Source organism: Fukomys damarensis, unplaced genomic scaffold (genome assembly GCF_012274545.1).
Source record: "Fukomys damarensis isolate Sample0158 unplaced genomic scaffold, DMR_v1.0_HiC HiC_scaffold_38, whole genome shotgun sequence".
Classification (NCBI taxonomy): domain Eukaryota; kingdom Metazoa; phylum Chordata; class Mammalia; order Rodentia; family Bathyergidae; genus Fukomys; species Fukomys damarensis.
The window spans coordinates 23,228,034-23,246,149 of record NW_022900950.1 but is presented as its reverse complement, the minus strand read 5'-3'; the positions used below and the strand labels follow the sequence as shown (position 1 = coordinate 23,246,149).

At 42.5% G+C, this 18,116-nt stretch overlaps 1 protein-coding gene across 2 annotated transcripts in view; it reads left to right on the top strand.

Moving 5' to 3' along the window:
* LOC104868874 (BMP-binding endothelial regulator protein) overlaps positions 1-18,116 on the top strand; it is a 221,046-nt gene that overhangs the window by 94,830 nt on the left and 108,100 nt on the right. For both annotated transcript variants that reach the window (XM_010633862.3, XM_033760005.1), the window contains 3 exons: positions 7,832-7,931; positions 13,516-13,625; positions 15,512-15,652. In XM_010633862.3, coding sequence (XP_010632164.1) covers positions 7,832-7,931; positions 13,516-13,625; positions 15,512-15,652 — 351 coding nt within the window. The remainder of the gene's footprint in view (positions 1-7,831; positions 7,932-13,515; positions 13,626-15,511; positions 15,653-18,116) is intronic.

The window sequence follows — 18,116 nt, the reverse complement described above, 5'->3', positions numbered from 1 at the left end:
CCTATAAAGTTATTTTTCTATGAAGTGAACTACCACCTTAATAACCCAACAGGGAAAGTAGTTGGAAATGAAAACTCTTGTATGGCACTTAAACATTTACAGAAAAATACATAATTTGAAAAAGATCCACAACTGATTTATTTTTAGAATAATCATTGAGAATTAATATTACTAAATGGTACTCTGTGCCAGGTTCCTGGAGTATTTTAAAATTAACTTTGACAGTTGTTATACAATGTGTGAGATGTTAGGTTCTTTTTTTTTTTCTTGATGAAGAAAATAAAATTCTGAGTTAAATAGCTTGCCTGAGCTCCATGAGCTAACAAGAATGAGAAACCTGAATTGCCTGATTATAGTCATGTTTCATTTCTCCCCACCTACCCTGTCCCAGCTAGCATAATTTTGAGAGACAATCCACAATTGCTTGTGGACATTTGGAACTAAGATATGCCATTGGGCCTGTGGAGTGAAGAGCAACCAGACATTTCAAGGGAGAAATAATGGCGATGTGAGCATCCAAACAGAACCTCGTCTGATGCAAGAGACACGAACCCAATAAAAATGTGCTTTACCCTTCATTTCTCTAGAGTTCACAAATCTGAGCAGGTTTAAACTCAGACCAGGTTTTGATCTCAGTGTGCAGCCTGAGCATATGTCACAGAACTGCTGAAGTGGATGATGAACACATATCTGCTACCTGCACATCAGGTGGAGAAGGGAGACCCATGATGTTTCTCTTCACCCAGTAATTATGAGTATACAGAGAAAATGTGATCATTTCTGGAGAGGACCCACCTCACTGCCTCTGCTTCCACAGATGGAGAGAAACAAATGATTGGTACCTTGTAACCATCCCTACAGGGTCTCAGTGTCCTTGTGGTGAGCCCTCCTTTGAGATGTCATGGTGTGGTGGACGTGGGCCTTAGGGGTTTCTGAGAATCTAAACTTATTTTCCTGGTAGAGGGAAGGGAACATCATGTGATTGCGTTTTTTTTTTTTGTTTTGTTTTTGTTTTTTTTTTGGTACTGGGGATCAAACTTGGGACCTTGTACTTTTGAGGCTGGCAGCGGCACCATTGAGCTAAATCCCTGACCTTTGTGATTTTGTTTTAACAGTTACTTTTCACTATCAGCCTGAGAAGCAGGTGATTTAGAAATCATAGTGGAGTTCCAAGTAAGTACTAAGACTTGTTAGAAGAATTAGCTCAATTAGTTGCTTCATCTACTGAGTCCTAGCAAAGACTATTTCTTTTATTTTCTTTTAAAAATTTTCTCTTTAAGTCCAGTCACATAATGAATAATTTTCATCTCCTAAAAAGTCTGGGGAGATACACATTTTCCTAAACTTCAATGACCTGTCCAACCCATAAATCTCTGAGCCCCCCAGTCACTTATTAAGCAGGCAGTGGTCAAGTGTCTGCTGTGTGTTAGATGCCACCTTAACCACTGAGAGACTGTTAGCTGATACACAATACAGAATTGTGCACCGTCATGTATACTGAATAGGCATTTTGGAATATTTATTAAAATACCATGGCATCTGACATACACAATCTCAAATGTAGAATGAGTGGATGAAAACCAAATATCTGTGCTGAGTCAATGGATCCTGAGAAGTTAAAATGAAGTTTCATCTACTCTTAGTTTTAGTATGTGCATGCTTACTTAAGAAACCCTCAAAGACCTCTAACTATAATTTTTTTTCAAAACACCAGGGTGGTGAGTCTAGATATATCTTAAGACATACTGTTTTAAGACAAATACTTTTGTACCTCAGGAGACCTCATTGGAGCACATACATTTTTAGGTTCTTTTCAGCTTTAACTGACCACCCAGTGAGTAGGTGTTGACTGAGAACCAAATAATTCTGAAGCGACTGTGGTCTCTTGTGCTGTGGGTGCTGTGGGAGAAGAAGAAACATTAATCTGGCTCCTCAGCTTTGTTTGGGGCAAGTGCTTTACCCCTGTGGAACTTTGTGGCATGCAATAAATATACAGTAGGCAGAGCACATCATCTGTTTTAGGAAGTCAAACCGAAAGTAGAGGCTTCAGAGAACCAGCTTGCAGATGATTGCTTGGTTTTTGAGTCTTTGCTGTCTGGTGCTACTAGATGCTTCTGACTATCCAGGGCTCCGTGTAACTTCCCTTAGGTGCATGGCATTATCACTGTGGTGTGCACAGTCAGGAATGTGAAAGATGGCTCTCTCCATATCATGATGTAAATTCTTCCTTCCAGGGATTTCTCCTGACTTACAGGACATGTGAGCCTGAGTGATTGTCCTTTTCCTCTCCCTGGAAATGGGCCACACCGTGGATGGAGCATTTGATGTGTCCCTGGCTGGCTTGTAATAGCTTTGTCTACTGACATGATGATGACAGTTTGAACTTTGATAAAAATGGCAAGGAAGGTAAAGGGCTCTCTCCTTTTCGTTTTGCTTCTTTTTCTGTGTGGCAGCTGAGAAATGTTCTACCAGGGTGGTCTGCAAGATTTCAGGATCTGAAATATTAGGAGTGTGTTCCCATTTGGATTTACTTATCTACTTACTGGCTGTTTAGAAGCGTTTGCAGATTCTTAGGCCTGCTTAGCAAGTCCCCACCACTCTGCTTCCTGGGCCAGGAGGGTGTCACCTTCCTCAGTGCAGATAGCTTATGTCCTGGACGTCCCTAGCTCCTGCTCCTGAACACGCTAGGGCTGGCAAATTTATTCTGATCCCAAAGCTCCTCCCTGCCCCTCAGCTTCCAGGGCATTCGTCAGAGATCTTGTCTACCTCAGTCTGTGGAGTGGCCTTATCTTCCTGCTTCTAAAATAGACACAGAAAACTATGAACTATGAGTGGAAACACATAGCCACTTGGAACACACATCAAATGGCATTCCTATTACATCTATGATTCAAGTATCTGCCAGAGTCAAAAGCCTGGGTTTGGGGAGGGAAAGATTATTCAGTTTTCCTTTTCAAAGCAAAAACCAAAACCATTATAAAAAACAAAAACCTACCATTCAGCTAAATGTCAGGTGATAGCTAAGATCAGGAGTTCAACAGGAAGATGAGACAGAGCTTACCTTTAGATATGAGACAAACACCATACTGAAATTTATTAGTAGAAAATGAGGCCAGCAGAGCCATAATACAGACATTCCCATCACTTCTTTCTTTATTAACGCAATAAGTATTTCATGAAGTTATGGTCTTTGGCTCTGCCCCATCCGCACATTGACCTCTAAGGCTATCCCCATGCAACTGGGCCATTGCTGAAGGATAGCATCTTCCCAGGCTTTTGGCAGCCCAGGCTACCTGGTGCAGGCAATGTATTTGGCTGTGACCAATACAGGCATTTGCTACAAGTTTAGCAGGAAACTTGGACTAGGATGACATGGTCAGACTCTTGAGAGTCATCTGTCTGTCCTCATGAGGACACTGGCATTCTTTCTGGGTATGATGGCATGCACCAGAGAGTGACTGGCTAAAACCCACAGCATAGGGGAAAAATTAGCTTCCGGGCTCAGTGTGGCCATCAGGGCTCTCACAACAGGGACAGCAAGGAGAGGTTTCTGTGATGTGGAAAGTTCCTGTGATGCTGTCTGTTAGTGCTGAGGTTTTCCTGTGACAATTAAGAAAAAGAGAAGGGGTCATCTGTAGGGGGTGGGGAAGGGGAAGTTATCAGGACCTCTACCTCTACCATGGGTCCTGGCCTGTGAGCCATCACAGCGCAAGGTGAATTCAAGAACAGACAGAAACAAGACTTAGAGTGGAGAAGCTGAGTCTCGGGTCCGGGTCAGTGCTGTTGATGGCAGCAAAGACAAAGGCCCCAAAGCAATCCAGTATTTATTGAATACAATCATGGGAAGGAATAGGGAGTAGGGCATGCTTGAAGTCATCTAGTGAATTACTGCTGAACACCTGGCTTGATGGCACCAGGCAAGGTTATCAGGGAGTAGACACTGCTTATCTTGCTAGAATAGAAGAAACTGGTATTGCGACCAGGTGCAATTAGCAAGTAGCTCACAAGGTCAGTGAAAAGCAGTAATTCAGGGTAAAGAATTATAATTGGGATCACACTGACCTCAGTGGCATGTAACTTATCAGGGCCCTGCCACTTCACTGACCAGGACTTAGGCCTCAGTGACAGCCATTAGCAGAGAAGCAATACTAGTCCAACTCTGTTCGCTAACACGCCCGTTTTAGTCATGCAGAGCTTCAGTCTGACTCCTGATATAATACAGTATAGCTGAATTAGGGAAGGGAAGAAGCATGTGCCACATGCCCCACAGGTACTGGGCAGGGATGTCTCCTACAGACATCAGATTGTCTGCTTTCATCTTCAGCTTCTAAAAGAAAGAATGGATAAGAAGGGGACTGCATTTGTTAGTTTGCACACTGCATCATAGTACTCATACTGAGACTCTGGGCTTTCTTTTCTGGAGACTAGCTTCTGCAAAACATATTTCTTTAGTGTGCTGGGTGACATCAGTCCTGAAATATGTCTGACACTACACAGAGGAATAAGTGTTATTTCTCTATGACTGTGATGGACAGAATAATGCTTCCTCACCCAAGTTGTTCATGTCATTATCCCTTAGACCTGCAAATGTGATGTATGTGGTAAGGAATTGTGCTGATGGGGCACACTAAGGATATGGCTGTGGGATGAGCATCCTATGTGTGCCTCTAACAAAGTCCCCATCAAAGGGAAGAAGGAGGAGGCTAGGGTTAGGGAAGGAGATGGGGGAGAGACAGGAAGATGTCACAATGATGGCTTTGAGCAAGAAGGGTCCTGGGCTACAGAAAGGCAGCCATGTCAAGAAGTCAGAAAAGGTGGAGAAACCAGCTCTGTTTGTTTGGCAGAACTAGGGCTTAAACCCAGGGCCTTCACAGAGATACATCCGCAGTAGCTTTTTAATTTTTATTTTGAGACAGGATCTTGTTAGGTTCCTAAATTGTGTGCATTGGACTTGAACTTGTGATCTTCCTGCCTCATCCCACCAAAGTGTTGGGAGCTGTACACCATCATGCTGAGTTGAGATTGGTTTGGTGTGTATGAGGTGTGGGCAGCAGTGGAAATGTACTTAGGTTGCTGATTTGGGGAAAAGCTGCTCACTGCAGATCCTGAGAACAGGAGGCTGCTGGAGACGGCAAAAAGAAGCAGCCGCTCCATCTGGTACCCCTGCCACAGAGCCTGTGCTGGAGATCTGGTTGTAGACTCCCAGCCTCAGCCCAGGAGCCCTGGCAGGCATGAGAGGGTTTGGAGTTGGAAGACGGCAGTACAGCCTGGGAGGGGTAGAGCTGCAGCTTGAATAAAGTCCAAATGCTGTTACTGCACCAGCATCTTGGAAGCGAAGCCCTCTGCATCCTTTACTGAAGAGCTCCATGGGTGAGTCTGACCTAGGTAGAAACCCAGTCATTGCAGAGTTCTGAATATGACAGTCATTGCAGGTTGCTAAACATGATGGTGCCTCATCAGAATTTGCAGAGTCCCCCAAATGGAAGAGGCATATCACGGGCCTCATTGGTGGGTTCTCAGTTGGGTGTAAGAATGATAGTGAGGGCTTTCTCCTCTTTCTGGAGAAGAGGAAGAAAGAAGCCCTAAGCTCTGAGACTTCCTATTTTGGCAAATCTAGTTTGGGGAGTAAAATAGCTTAAGAAGGGGTGGGGAAGAGAAGAGAACCTGATAGGAATAAGCCCCGGAGGAAAATAAGGTTGGAGCATGATTTGGATTTTTTTATCTTAGTAGATAATAACATAGAGGTAATACATTTTATCCAAGTTATTTAAGCCTAAGAAATAGACATAAAGATGCATCCAGAATCTACCAGAAAAGGCAAAAATGGCTCAAAGGGGAGGGAGTTCTGACCATCAGATAGTTAAGCTCTATCCATGCTGAGAAACTGCCTTTGGAAGAGCAGAGTAGAGGGAAGGAAGCAACTAGGCTTGGAAGTTGGAACTGAATTACATGTCAGGCCTGCCACTTTTTTTGCTGGGTAGCACATTTCTGAGCAGGTACCTCAAATTTAGTCTTAGCCTTAAGGTAAGTCAAGCCTTAGTCCCTACCTTAGGGATGAGGATGGCATACTTAGGCACAGGTCACACAAACCTGTGCCCGCCCCCTACTTCATGTCGGGGAGGACTCCTGTCTCTCCTGTGCCTCTTCCTCAGCCCTCTCAGCCCAACAGCTCATCTGCTTTGATTGGCAGGTTTTCTATCCAGTGCTGGCCAAGAACAGGGGAAGTCTAGTACCAAAGTCTTCACCCTTGTAAGTAGGTGCTATGACCTAAACATAAGCAAAACAAAATTCCAGGTCCAAAAGAGGTATGGCTAAGGAAAGCTGCCACTTTTGTGAAGATTTTTGATCCAGTTCCTAATTCTGAGGGGTTCTTATGTGCAAAAGTCAGCTTTGCACCGTGGCTATGGTGAAGGATTAGGGACCGTGTAGAACCCTTCCTACTCAGGTTGCATCTTCTTTTTAAACTACACTCCCAAGCTCTTTCCTTTCTTCCAACCACCATCTCAGAATTAACAGTGAATTCCAGTCTTGAGTACAGGAACATGAGTACAGGAAACAATTCTTTAAAATGTAGTAGAATTTAGCTGATTCAGTTATGATGACTTTTACCACATTTGGAGAGAATTTTTGGTAACTGTTAAGCGGCCCTGCTCCTAGGTCCAGCTAGGCAGCCAGGCTCTGCATCCTGATCAAAGGGTGAGTGCCATTTCACATGCTACAGAATCATTTCCAGCCCTCATTCCCAGTGGGTTATGGGAACAGAAAGGGTGCAGAATGAGGGTAGGAAAGTAGGGAAAATATTTGAAGGCTTCAAAACTTCTCCCATAAGCCTCAAGGCTATGCCAGTTCTTCTCAAATCAATCATCAGGCCTATGCTTAATTAAGGGAACCAGATGCGGTTAGCTTGCTGAAGCCAGGGAGTGGGTTCTCATAAATGTGGCTTTCCAAGCTTCCACTTACAGCAGAATGGCCACTTCTGCCGGATGGACTACCACCAGGCCATCCCAGGCACACTTTCTAGCTGTGCAGAGTGGGGTCTTCATGCAAGAAGTTATCTGGGGCCGGGGATTTAACTCAATGGCACTATACTGGCCTTGCAAGCACAAGGTCCTGAGTTTGATTCCTGGTACCCAAAACAAAGCAAAACAGGAGCTAGATGGGAATGGGTGCTGAAAAAGGAGGAAAAGTCTCATGAAACACTGAAGGTTCTATATATGGGTGAGATTGGGGTGGAGAGAGAGGCAGGAGCTTTGGGAATGGCCTACTCATCCTGGTTTGCATGAAACTTCCCTGGTATTGGTACCAGATGTCTGAAATCTTAGGCAGAGGGAAAAGGTTGCAGAGGGACCCGTGATGGTGCACCTATGGCATGTGTATTATTTGTTTTTTAAGACAAGAGATGCTAATGTATGAGTTGTTTCTAAACTAAAACCTCAGTATTTGGGTTTAATTGTAGTGTTGGCACTTTGCAGTAAATGTGTGGTTTGGGGGTTGCAGTTTGGGCCCTTGTCTCTAAAAGTTCACCTTCACTGCTCTAGACTTATGCCAAAGTGAGTCTTGAAAGGGACTAGATAAAAGCAGGTGGTAGCAGGCAAGGAGAGGTGATCCTGTCTGTGATCACCTTTGGGGGCTGTCTTTTGCAGCTATTAGTTGAAGCATCCACATGGAGGGTCAAAGGTTACTTGAGGGAATCATATGGATTAGGGACCCAGAGGTACGGAGAGTCTCAGGATCTTCGGGAAGGGCTCTAGGTCTGTTCAGGATGTCTTGGTTGTGCAATCTATATGCACTGACTTTTCTAAATGTGCCTTTTTTCCCTCTCTTTTCTTAGGGAGGCAGGACACAGTGCGTGAGAGAAGTCTGTCCCATTCTCTCTTGTCCCCAGCACCTTAGTCACACACCCCCAGGACAGTGCTGCCCCAAATGCTTGGGTGAGTGACTATTTTCAGGTCAAAGAATAATGAATTTCTTTTGGGAGTTTCTGTGTACAGTGTGTATGCGCACTGCTCCCTGGGGTTCTGGGATGACCCTGGTTCCTGGCTCACTAGAGACTCCTCCTCCTGGAATCATGGGAGTGGGAGATGTGAACAGGGTGTGGCTTCTTCTCTTGTCTTCAGTTGATCTGGAACCTGGACCCCAGGTGACCTAGGACACTGCTCCTGGAGATGAGCTCGAGCAGGACTGAAGAAGCTGTAATTGGCTGAAGGCTGTTAGTGGCACATTTCCTAGCAGTGTTGGAAATGATGTCATGGAAAGATGCAGACTCCAGTTACCTGCAGGGGCAAGGGGTGCAGGAAGATGACATGCAGTGAAAGGGAGGTTTGGCAGGTAACAGCAAGAAGACAGTGTGAGGACTTTTTCTAAGCATTCACTGTGTTCTGGGCACTAAATTGCACATTTAATGTACTTTCTCCCATGAAACCTTTTCAAGAAGCTGTGAAATAAAGTTGCTGAAAATGGAACTCCTGTGTGTGTAGAGGTGCTGTTACCAATTTCATTGTGGTGGGGAAGTGTCCGCAAAATCTCTGGGGGGATCTCTGGGGTCTGGTATGGTCCTTAATCACTTTTAGCTTTGTGCTTCTACCTTTGCTGTTTCTTTTATCTCTGTTTTGCTTTTGTGAAACATCATTTTGTCCCATTAGAAATCCTTCTACCTCAAGTCTTTTGATGACTTGTGGTTCCATTGAATTCCTGGTGGTTTGCAGCTGGGGAGGGCATTTATTCCTCAGAGAAGCATGGGCATCAGGCAGCCCTGTAAAATGGAGCATTGAGTTCCCTGTTACCACAAGGGCTCAGTTACTCTGCTTAGGGGATCTCACTGCTTGTCTCTTCTCTTTGACCTCCAACTTCCTATTAATTAGGGCTCATACTTCCCTTGCATCTTTTCTCCTTTCGCTTATAGTTGGATTTCTCCACCTCCAAAGCCTCTTACCGATTCATTTTTCTCATCTACAAGATTGCTGCAGCCATACTCTGAAATTTGTTTTGTTTTTATATCCAGATTGGCAAACAAAGGTATTGTTAAACTAAGACAGTTTTCTCCTCTCTGAGGGATTCTAATGTAGTTGGTTAGTTTGTGTTAGTTTGCTTTTATGTCTTATTTTTGTTTTTGTGAGACAGGGTCTTGCCATATAGTTCCAGTGGGCCTTGAACTCACTATGTAGTGAGGCTATCCTTGAATTGTAGCAATCCTCCTGGCTTAGCCTCTTGAGTGCAGGTGTTACAGGAATGTCCCACCACACTCAGTTTCTACCTTAATCTCATCTAACAATATTTGCTTTCCTGAAAAAAAAAAGAAAATTACATAAGTTCATGCACGCACACACACACACACACACACACACTTTGTAAATAAATATGGAATAAAAGAACAAAGGAGAATCATTTGAGCACACCTGATTAAAGATATTTCCATGCACATAGGATTCATGGGCCACCTGTGTGCCTTTGTGGCCCTGGAGTAAGATGAGCCTAGTCAGTGAGGCAGAAATGGCCATGCTATGGGCTGTCGGGAAGCAGTGATGCTTCTCCCAGGCGAGCCATCATAGAGGAAGGAAGCTTGGACCTGGCTCAAGGATAAGCAGACTTGATTAATACTTTAAAGTCAAGTCCATGGACATGATAAGTCCACTGAGAAGCTTTGCCACTTGAGCAATGGCTGTTGTGTTGAGTCCAGGTTTTACTGATCATTTGTGGTTTTAAGAAAGACTACAAAAGGAATAGTACATTTTGGAAAACTTTGAAAATCCTAATTTCCCCAAGTAAAACTTCTTTGATTGGGCTAAACTGTGGTGGAATGGTATAGAAATGGTTTAATCAGGCCATCCTCCCAGTCTCAGAACAAATCCCTTTAGTAATCTTAAAACTGTGCCATGATGATTTGGAGATTCAGGTAAGATCTTGTGTATTTTCATGGTAAAAGGAAACATTCACCTAACAAAAGACAGGAAGAAATAAAGAAAAGCAACACCAGGATACTTCACAGATGCTGAAATGTTAAATTTACACAGACTTTTGGCTATCTGGGTACTGTTTTACTTTTAAATTTCCCCTTCACCAGAATTCCTTCCTATGACACACCCCTGCCTTTTACATTACAAATTCCTTGCCTTGCTTTCTTCATTTCCAAAGGAGAGTGTCATCAGAGATAAGTGCACAAGGAGCAACACCCAGCACCCTTCCCATTGGGACATAGCCCAGGATCATATTTGAATTATGTCACTACTAATAATGATAATGGTCACCACCTCCCACTCATGGGTGGTGTTAGTGAGTGCCTAGCACTGTGCTAAAAGCTTGATATCCATAATTTTAGGGAATACTTAGGTTTAACAAGTGAAAAATTAAGCCATTGGTCACATTTGTTTAGGGGGATTAAAATGTTGAAGAATCCTTTCGATGAACAATTCATAGATCATTCAGGTGATAGATCAGGTCCCACCCACTCACCTAGGCAACAATATTGAGTTCTGTGATAATGGTACAAGAACCAGATATAGAAAGAGGGAGAGAGCCATTCTCTCTAAAGGTAGAAGGGTTCTGGAGAGGAAATGTGGATCTCAGCCATGAAAAAGATTTATTTTGATCAGCAGAGAAGAAAGTCTCTATATAGAGCTTGGTATCTATTTGTCTCCTGCCTTTTGCCAAAAAGGATTTGAGGTGACTTACAAAATAATTGAAGCACATATAGATAAAAGATAGGAAAAAGACAAACCAGTTTATCAAAACTTTAAGAAAATTACTTAACTTAAAAAGAGGCAGAGCTCTTTTTACTTCTTACAGGACAGAAATATATTAGATGGGTTGATAAAAGAAAATAGTGTTGAAATTAGTGAAAAATATCTTCACTCTCACTTTTACAGTAAATACAAAGAAAAACTTCTTATGGTTATCTTATGTATGGCAATGTCTTAAACTTAGATGCAAAATGATTCTATGGGATTGACCAAATAAATCTATGTGATTTACACACAGCCTTCTGATACTTTAGAGTAACCCTAGAAGGGTTCTGTAGATGAATATTTTGGGAAAGATTGAATTTTATATTTTGCAGTTAAACTTATTATTTAGCCTGTCAGTTCTCAAGAAGTTCAAGAGGCTCAAGACTGAGGTGTGCATTCAGTACTTGGTATGATTGAAAAGTAAAATGCTTAAATTTTAAAAAATTTATTACAGTAAAGGTTGCATTACCATTGATACCCCTCACAATCTCTCCTTTGCTTCCCACACACTTATCCAATTATGTTTTCTCTTTGTGAAGCAGTTCTGAAAGTCCTCTTTCATGAGTGTCTTCAGTTGTACTGTCATGGCTGCTTGAATTAATCCAAAATATTTTCCTTTCATTTGACTTTGGAGAAGAGCTAGAAGTTACAAGATGCCAGATCTGGTGCATAGGTGGATGAGGACACTGTCATGTTTTTATGAGCCTGCCTTTCTTCTGGATGGCACTTGGCAGCAGCATTCAATATAGTTTTGATCATACTTTGTAAAGTCACTCACAAAACAGGACTTCCAGAACTGCTTCAGAAAGTGGCAAGAACAATGGGGTAAGTGTGTTTGCAGCATGGGGGAGAATTTTGAATGGGCCTAATGACAGTGTGTCTTTTACTGTAATAAATTCATAAAATTTAAGCATTCCCCATATAATTTGAGCATACCACTTACCTGAGTTGTTTGGAATATTGACAATCAGTATGCTAAATTTTCTTACTTTTAAAGAGTTTTTGGTTGTACGGCTTAATATTAGGAGTGTTGCTATGACACATCGACTGTGGTTGCCATTGTATGAGTACAGTTAGCAAGGTGCAGAGAAATCTTACACACATCACAAGGAAGTCTACATGTGGGACCCAAATTGCAACTCACTGTCACGTTTTGAGGACTAACAAATTTATTCTTCAGGTTGAAAGCCAAACTAATGATTTAGTTCTGAATCTATGCTATATTCTGGCCTACAAGCTAACTCTGATAAGAAGACTCTTACTATTTTCAACAACTCTGATTCCAAAAAGAGCACAGCTTACTGATAAAGATTGTTATTCTTTTATTTTTCAAGAAAAAAGATTGGGTATAAATATGAGTAGTGAATATGAATTGCTGGTTTCTTTCTTTCTTTTTTTTCTCTCCTGGTACCAGGAATCAAACTGTGGACCTGTGTGGTGCCGGCTAAATCACCAGCCCTGAATTGCTGGTTTCTTAACTTTATCTTTAATTGAACTAATGCTCTATAGATGGCTAGAAGTACATTAGGGAGTAAAATCTCAAACTTGAAAGAAAGGAAGAAATTGGATTTTGCTTCATATTTGTGTTTTGCCTTCTTGGAGTTTCTGGTTGTGAATCCAATTCTCTTATCAGTGGAAGGTGAGATAATTCTACAGATATAATGCCTATGAAAGGTTGGGCACTTGGTATGTGGCATTGGATTCTGCCTCTTTTCCCTCTGAGTTAGCTTCATCCTTTATGCTTTTATGCCCCTCCCCCAAGTACTGAGGATTGAGCCGAGGACCTTAGCATTGAGCTATATCCAAGCCCCTTTTATTTTTATTTTGAGCCGAGGTCTCACTAAGTCATTAAGTTTCCCAGGCAGGGCTCAGATTTATAATCCTCCTGACTTAGCCTCCAAGAATACTGGCCATTATGTAATTTCTGTGTTAATATGTTAATTTTGCTATAATGAAATACCACAATGGGTTAGCTTTTAAACAATAGAAATATGTTTCTCACAGATGTGCAGGTGGGAAGTCCAAGATCAAATTGCTCGTAGATTCTGCGTCTCATAAAGTTCTGCTTTCCAGCTCATAGATGGTGCCCTTCTTAGTGTGTGTGACCTCACTTAATGGAAGGGACTAGGATGCTCTTTCAGACTGCTTTTAGAAGAGCACCAGCCCCATTCACGAAGGCTCCATCCTCATGACCTAACTGCCTCTCCAAGGTCCTAACTTCTAGTGCTCTATTGGCAATTAGGTTTCAGCATAGGTTTGTGGGATCATGGAGCATCATAGATGCTCTTTCATTAGCTCCCTTTGCTAATTCTAGTCCTTGAGGTATCTTGACTCCTTCTACCTCCACCTATCCTATCCACTTTGGGGGTTGGTTGAATTTGTGTTTGAGATACAGCTCGTGTAGCCTAGAAATTCTCTATGACTTCCCTGTCCCCACACTTCCCATGTTGGTTTCTTTTCAGAATTTACCATGTCATTGTGTTGAAATAGCCTCTATGTGTTTGTAAGCCCTATGGAGGCCTTTATTTCTAAGACATCATGGTTTACTGTGGTGGATGTATAATCATGATTTGTTGAAAGTCCGGGTTCATGGTAGTATCAAACTCTTTTTATCAGTGATCCTCTAAATTAATGACCCCCAGAGATCTCCTGGTTCATCTGGCCCAAGGCTCTCTCTTTGTGCACCAGATTTAATTGCTCTTGGGAGGTGCTTAACATCCTGTGATGTAATTGTTGATTACACAATGAGACATGCTTGGCTTCTGTCTCATGATGTGTTGTTGCTTCCCTCTAGGTCAGAGGAAGGTGTTTGACCTTCCTTTTGGGAGCTGCCTCTTTCACAGCAATGTGTATGACAATGGATCTTCATTTCTCTATGACAACTGCACAGCATGTACCTGTAAGGTGAGGTGGTACAGAGGGGCTGTGGCACACATACCCACAAAAGGGTTAGAGTTTCAGGGTTATTAGCCAGTAGCAATGGTATTTATCAGGCATAGGATCAGTGGTGCCACTTCACAAGTGAAATCACACTTATGGGCACCAGGTAGTTCATGTGCAGCACCCTGCTCTCACCTCATCCTCTGGGGACCCACAATGTGGTTTCTGTGGTGAGAGCCACACTCTGAGGACAGTCCTGAACATTTCCAAAGCCAGACATAAACATGTGGCCATGTTCCCTGGATCCAGTATCCATCGTGAATTCTCGAACACGCCAGAAAGTGACAATGGCTTTAATTACACTGAAGGGAATGGACAGGCATGGATTTATAGTCCCACACAAAGCTGAGCCTGGTGGTTTGGGAAAATAGTATTTGTGTTGCTCGTTGTGCCATGTCTTCCTTGAGCTATAGTTTGCTTTTATCTGGAGGCAGCTGGCAGTCTAATTCTTGGTAAAGAAAGAATTCCACAGCCCCAGAATTTTAGAGGGATGCACATCACGCATACGCAAACATCCTTATGTAGTAAATTGTGTGTGAAACCAGGAAGAGAAGCATTTACCATGAGGGCTTTGGGGTCATGGTGAGTGACTTAACTGGAATGTCTGGGGAATCCAATTTTAAAATAATCTATTTTGTTGGTGATGGGTGTTATTGTTTTGTTTTCAGTTTCTAAAGGGCTAGAGAAGGAAAGAGAGGCACATAGATATTAAGACCAACCAGGAGATCTAAAGTGAAGGACACATTATTCCAAAGCTAGTGAGTACCTGTTATTCAAAATAGAAATCAGAACATAAAGTTTGAGAAAGTATATGTTTTTGCAAGTTATGAGTTGATTTTTAATAATTTCTAGGTGCCATTTACTTTACATTGGAAACACACAGTAAACCTGATACCTTATAGGTCGAATATCATGAAATACTTTAAGTAACACTTCTGACTCTCACTCCCTGGAGGTTAAATGGCCTGGTCAAAGTCATATCTTATACAGTGGAGCTCTAGAACCCAGGTCAAACTGCTCATTCAGTTCCTTTGCAGACACAGCACACACATGGTCAGTCAACTGGGCTGGTAGGTTAGCTCTTAATTGATGCTCTTTGATAAAAAAATATATCCTTTTCCATGAGATCCCCAAGGTGGCATAAATTCAAGGAGGTAGGGACCCAACAGAGTTCTATTAAGGTATAATGTGGTTTTTGTTTGTTTGTTTGTTTGTTTTTGAGACAGGATCTCACTATGTAGTTGAAGCTGACCTGGAACTCATTATGTAGCCCAGGCTAGTCTCGAACTCACAGCAATCCTCCTGCCTCAGCCTCCCGAGTGTTGGGATTATAGGCGTGTGCCTGGTTTTGTTAAGGTATAATGTGGAAGAAAAGGGCAAGAAGAAAGATGAAGGAGACATTCTGTTTGCAGTGAGAAAGGCTTCCTTGCCACTTGCTGGCTGGAGTGGACCGGTCTCTTGAGCATGGGACTGTAAACTACCCAAAGGTGGAGAATGTTTGCCTGCTGTTCCCAGGCACTAAAATGCCCCACAGCCTAGCCCAGATCTAATCACCAGGTCACATTTTCAATAGAATGAAATATTTATTCCAACACATTAAAATATGGTATCCGGGGCTGGGGATTTAACTCAGTGGTGCTGCTGCCTGCCTTGCAAGCACAAGTTTGATCCTCAGTACCAAACAAACAAACACACACACACACACACACACACACACACACAGTACCTGAAAGATAAGCTTTAGAGAAGTTACATGTGAGTTATAGAAGGAAGGCAGGAAGGCTGGGTTGGATATCTGGTCCACCTGGGGAAAGTCATCTTTAATTTCCTATTTACCTTTGGGTCCCTAGGACTCCACCATGGTGTGTAAGAAGAAATGCTCCCAGCCTGGTAGCTGTGACAGAGATGAGGAGGCCTGTTGTGAGCAATGCCTCCTGCAATTGCCCCTGGACAACATTAGCGTGTGCAAGTTTGGCAACAAGATTTTCCAGGTATGTTGTGGCCATATTCATGAGCACTGTTGCTTTGTGCTGACTGTTAAACATCTCCAGGGTAATGCAGGTTAGACTTCCACAATCTATATGCACATGCTATGCATATACTTATGTGTATCCAATGTGTTCATGTATATTGCAGTATTATACACACACACACACACACACACACACACACACACACATATTTAGCATCAAGTAAGAGCAGATGGGACATAGTGGCAACTGTTTGAAAACTATTTTTCCTTTGGCTTCATTCCTGGTAGAACATCCAAACCTGAACTGCACTGTTGCCTTTGCCAGTGGGTGGTATGGTTGTGGGTGTCTGATGCTGGGAGCATCTCATTCATGTGGGTCTGCTTAGGGGTCCTTGCCAAGATTAACCCCATGTTTTTTAGAAGTTTTTCACAGAGACTCTTTTCAAGCTAAATCAGGTGAGGACTGTCCTGGTGTGTGTGGCCAGCACAGGTGGGATGATCCATAGTGGTGAGAAGTTGCTGTCACAGCTGAAGGGACAAGATGTCTGCTGGCATTCAGCCACCACAAGTGTGATTCTTGGTATTTCCTGGTGCTGACAGTGGGAAGTTGTACACTGACCATTATACTCCTGGGAGCAGGTTACAGACTCTTCTAAGTTTCCCCATCTCTCATTTAGTCTATTTTCAAGCATGGAGGGACTCACTCTGCACCCAAAGATGTCACTTCATGATACCCTTGGGAATTGAAACCTCAGAACCAACTCAGTTTTGAAGCTTCTCTGGCCAGACTTTCTGGTCACTGACACAGCTGGAGGAGAGGCCTTGGTTCTCAGGGACTCTCTGAGAAGCTGTGATGTGTCCTGCCTGACAGAGAGGCATGCGTGTGTATTATGTTTACATCAGCTTTCAAGACCACTCCCTGTTCTGTACACAAAGTCATTCTTTGCTTTTGAGCACCAAGATAAAGTAGATGCCCTCTCATATTGGGTTGTTTTGTGCAAAGCACTTTTAAGTCTCCTTGTAAAAAGGTTCTTTTATTTGTCTGAAGTCTGGTATCTTTAAATCAGTTGAGTCAGGTCTTTTTCATCAAAAAGTTACCAGAGGGGCCAGAGATTTAGCTCAGTGGTTCTGCTGCCTGCTTCACAAGCACAAGGACCTGAGTTCGATCCCTGGTACCAAAAAACAAAACAAAACAAAACAAAACAAAAGAACAAAGGCACCAGAGGATAGGTGGTTTTTAAAATATTTCACAAAGTAAAGAAGAAAAGGAGAAGGAGAAGTCAACAAACATTGATATTTGTTTTTCTGGATCCACAAGCCTGGGAAGGATCCTTCATTGTATTTTCAGGCCCAACTCTGCGGAACACAGCCTTCTTAGAATACAAGTATGGATTTTGAGATATCTTTGCTTGTTCGATCCTGGCTCCATACAGGGCAATTGCTGATCAGAAATCCAGTAGGCCAAAGAAATTCCTCAAGTGGGACTTTCTGTGTGAGCAAAGAAATGTTTACCCAAGTGCTGTTCTGCTTTGTGGAAAGAGAGTGCCAGCAGGCAGGAATAAACTGCATGGCTGGTGGCATCTTCTGTCTGGGCTCTGTACTTTCAGGTACCCTGTTCCATGTCCAGATGGTTCAGAACTGTGGCATGTCCAAAAGTAAACCAACTGCTTCTCATCATCGCAATTAACTCCTGGTGCCTGGGATAACCATTATTTCAGTCCTATCAAACAGGGAAATTAGCATGTTGTTCTTGTACCCTGTACAAACATTCATAGCTGCTGTCTCCCAGGGTGGAACTAAACAATGCATGAGGAATAAGATGGAAATATGACTTGGCTAGACACATGGAAATTCTCTTATATCCTAGAGGGAGAGCACATGCACACTAAATGTTTAAATTTTTAAGTATGGCTGCAGTACATTGCCATGAATCTCTTTCAAAATATTTCCATCACTTTGAATACACTCATCCCATCATCCTTACCCTTTTCTGAACCAGTCCTGGAAGTCCTATTTCCTAGGTGTGTTTAGTTTCCCTGTTGTGTCTGCCTCTATATCCTGAATCCATTTGAAACCTTGAGCTTTCATGGTCATTTTGATTTTGGGGAAGAGCCATAAGTGACACATTGCCAGATGCAGTGAATAAGGTGGATAAGGACAGACCATATTTTGTGAGTCTGCCTTTTCATTGGATGGCACTTGGCAGCAACATTCACTGTACTTTTGTGTATTTTTTATCATACCTCGTAAAAGTCATTCAGGAAAGAGGACTTCTAGAACTGATTTGGAAACTGGCAGGAATAATGAGATAAGAGTATTGGAATTGAGTGAGAGAATTTTAAGGGGAATTTATAGCAATGTGTCTTTTACTATAATAATTTTTTAAAAATTTTATACATTAACCATATATCTTGATCATGCCCTGTACAGAAGACACCTCAGAGTCACCTTAGGTTTAAAGATGGCATGTTTAAACCAGGGCA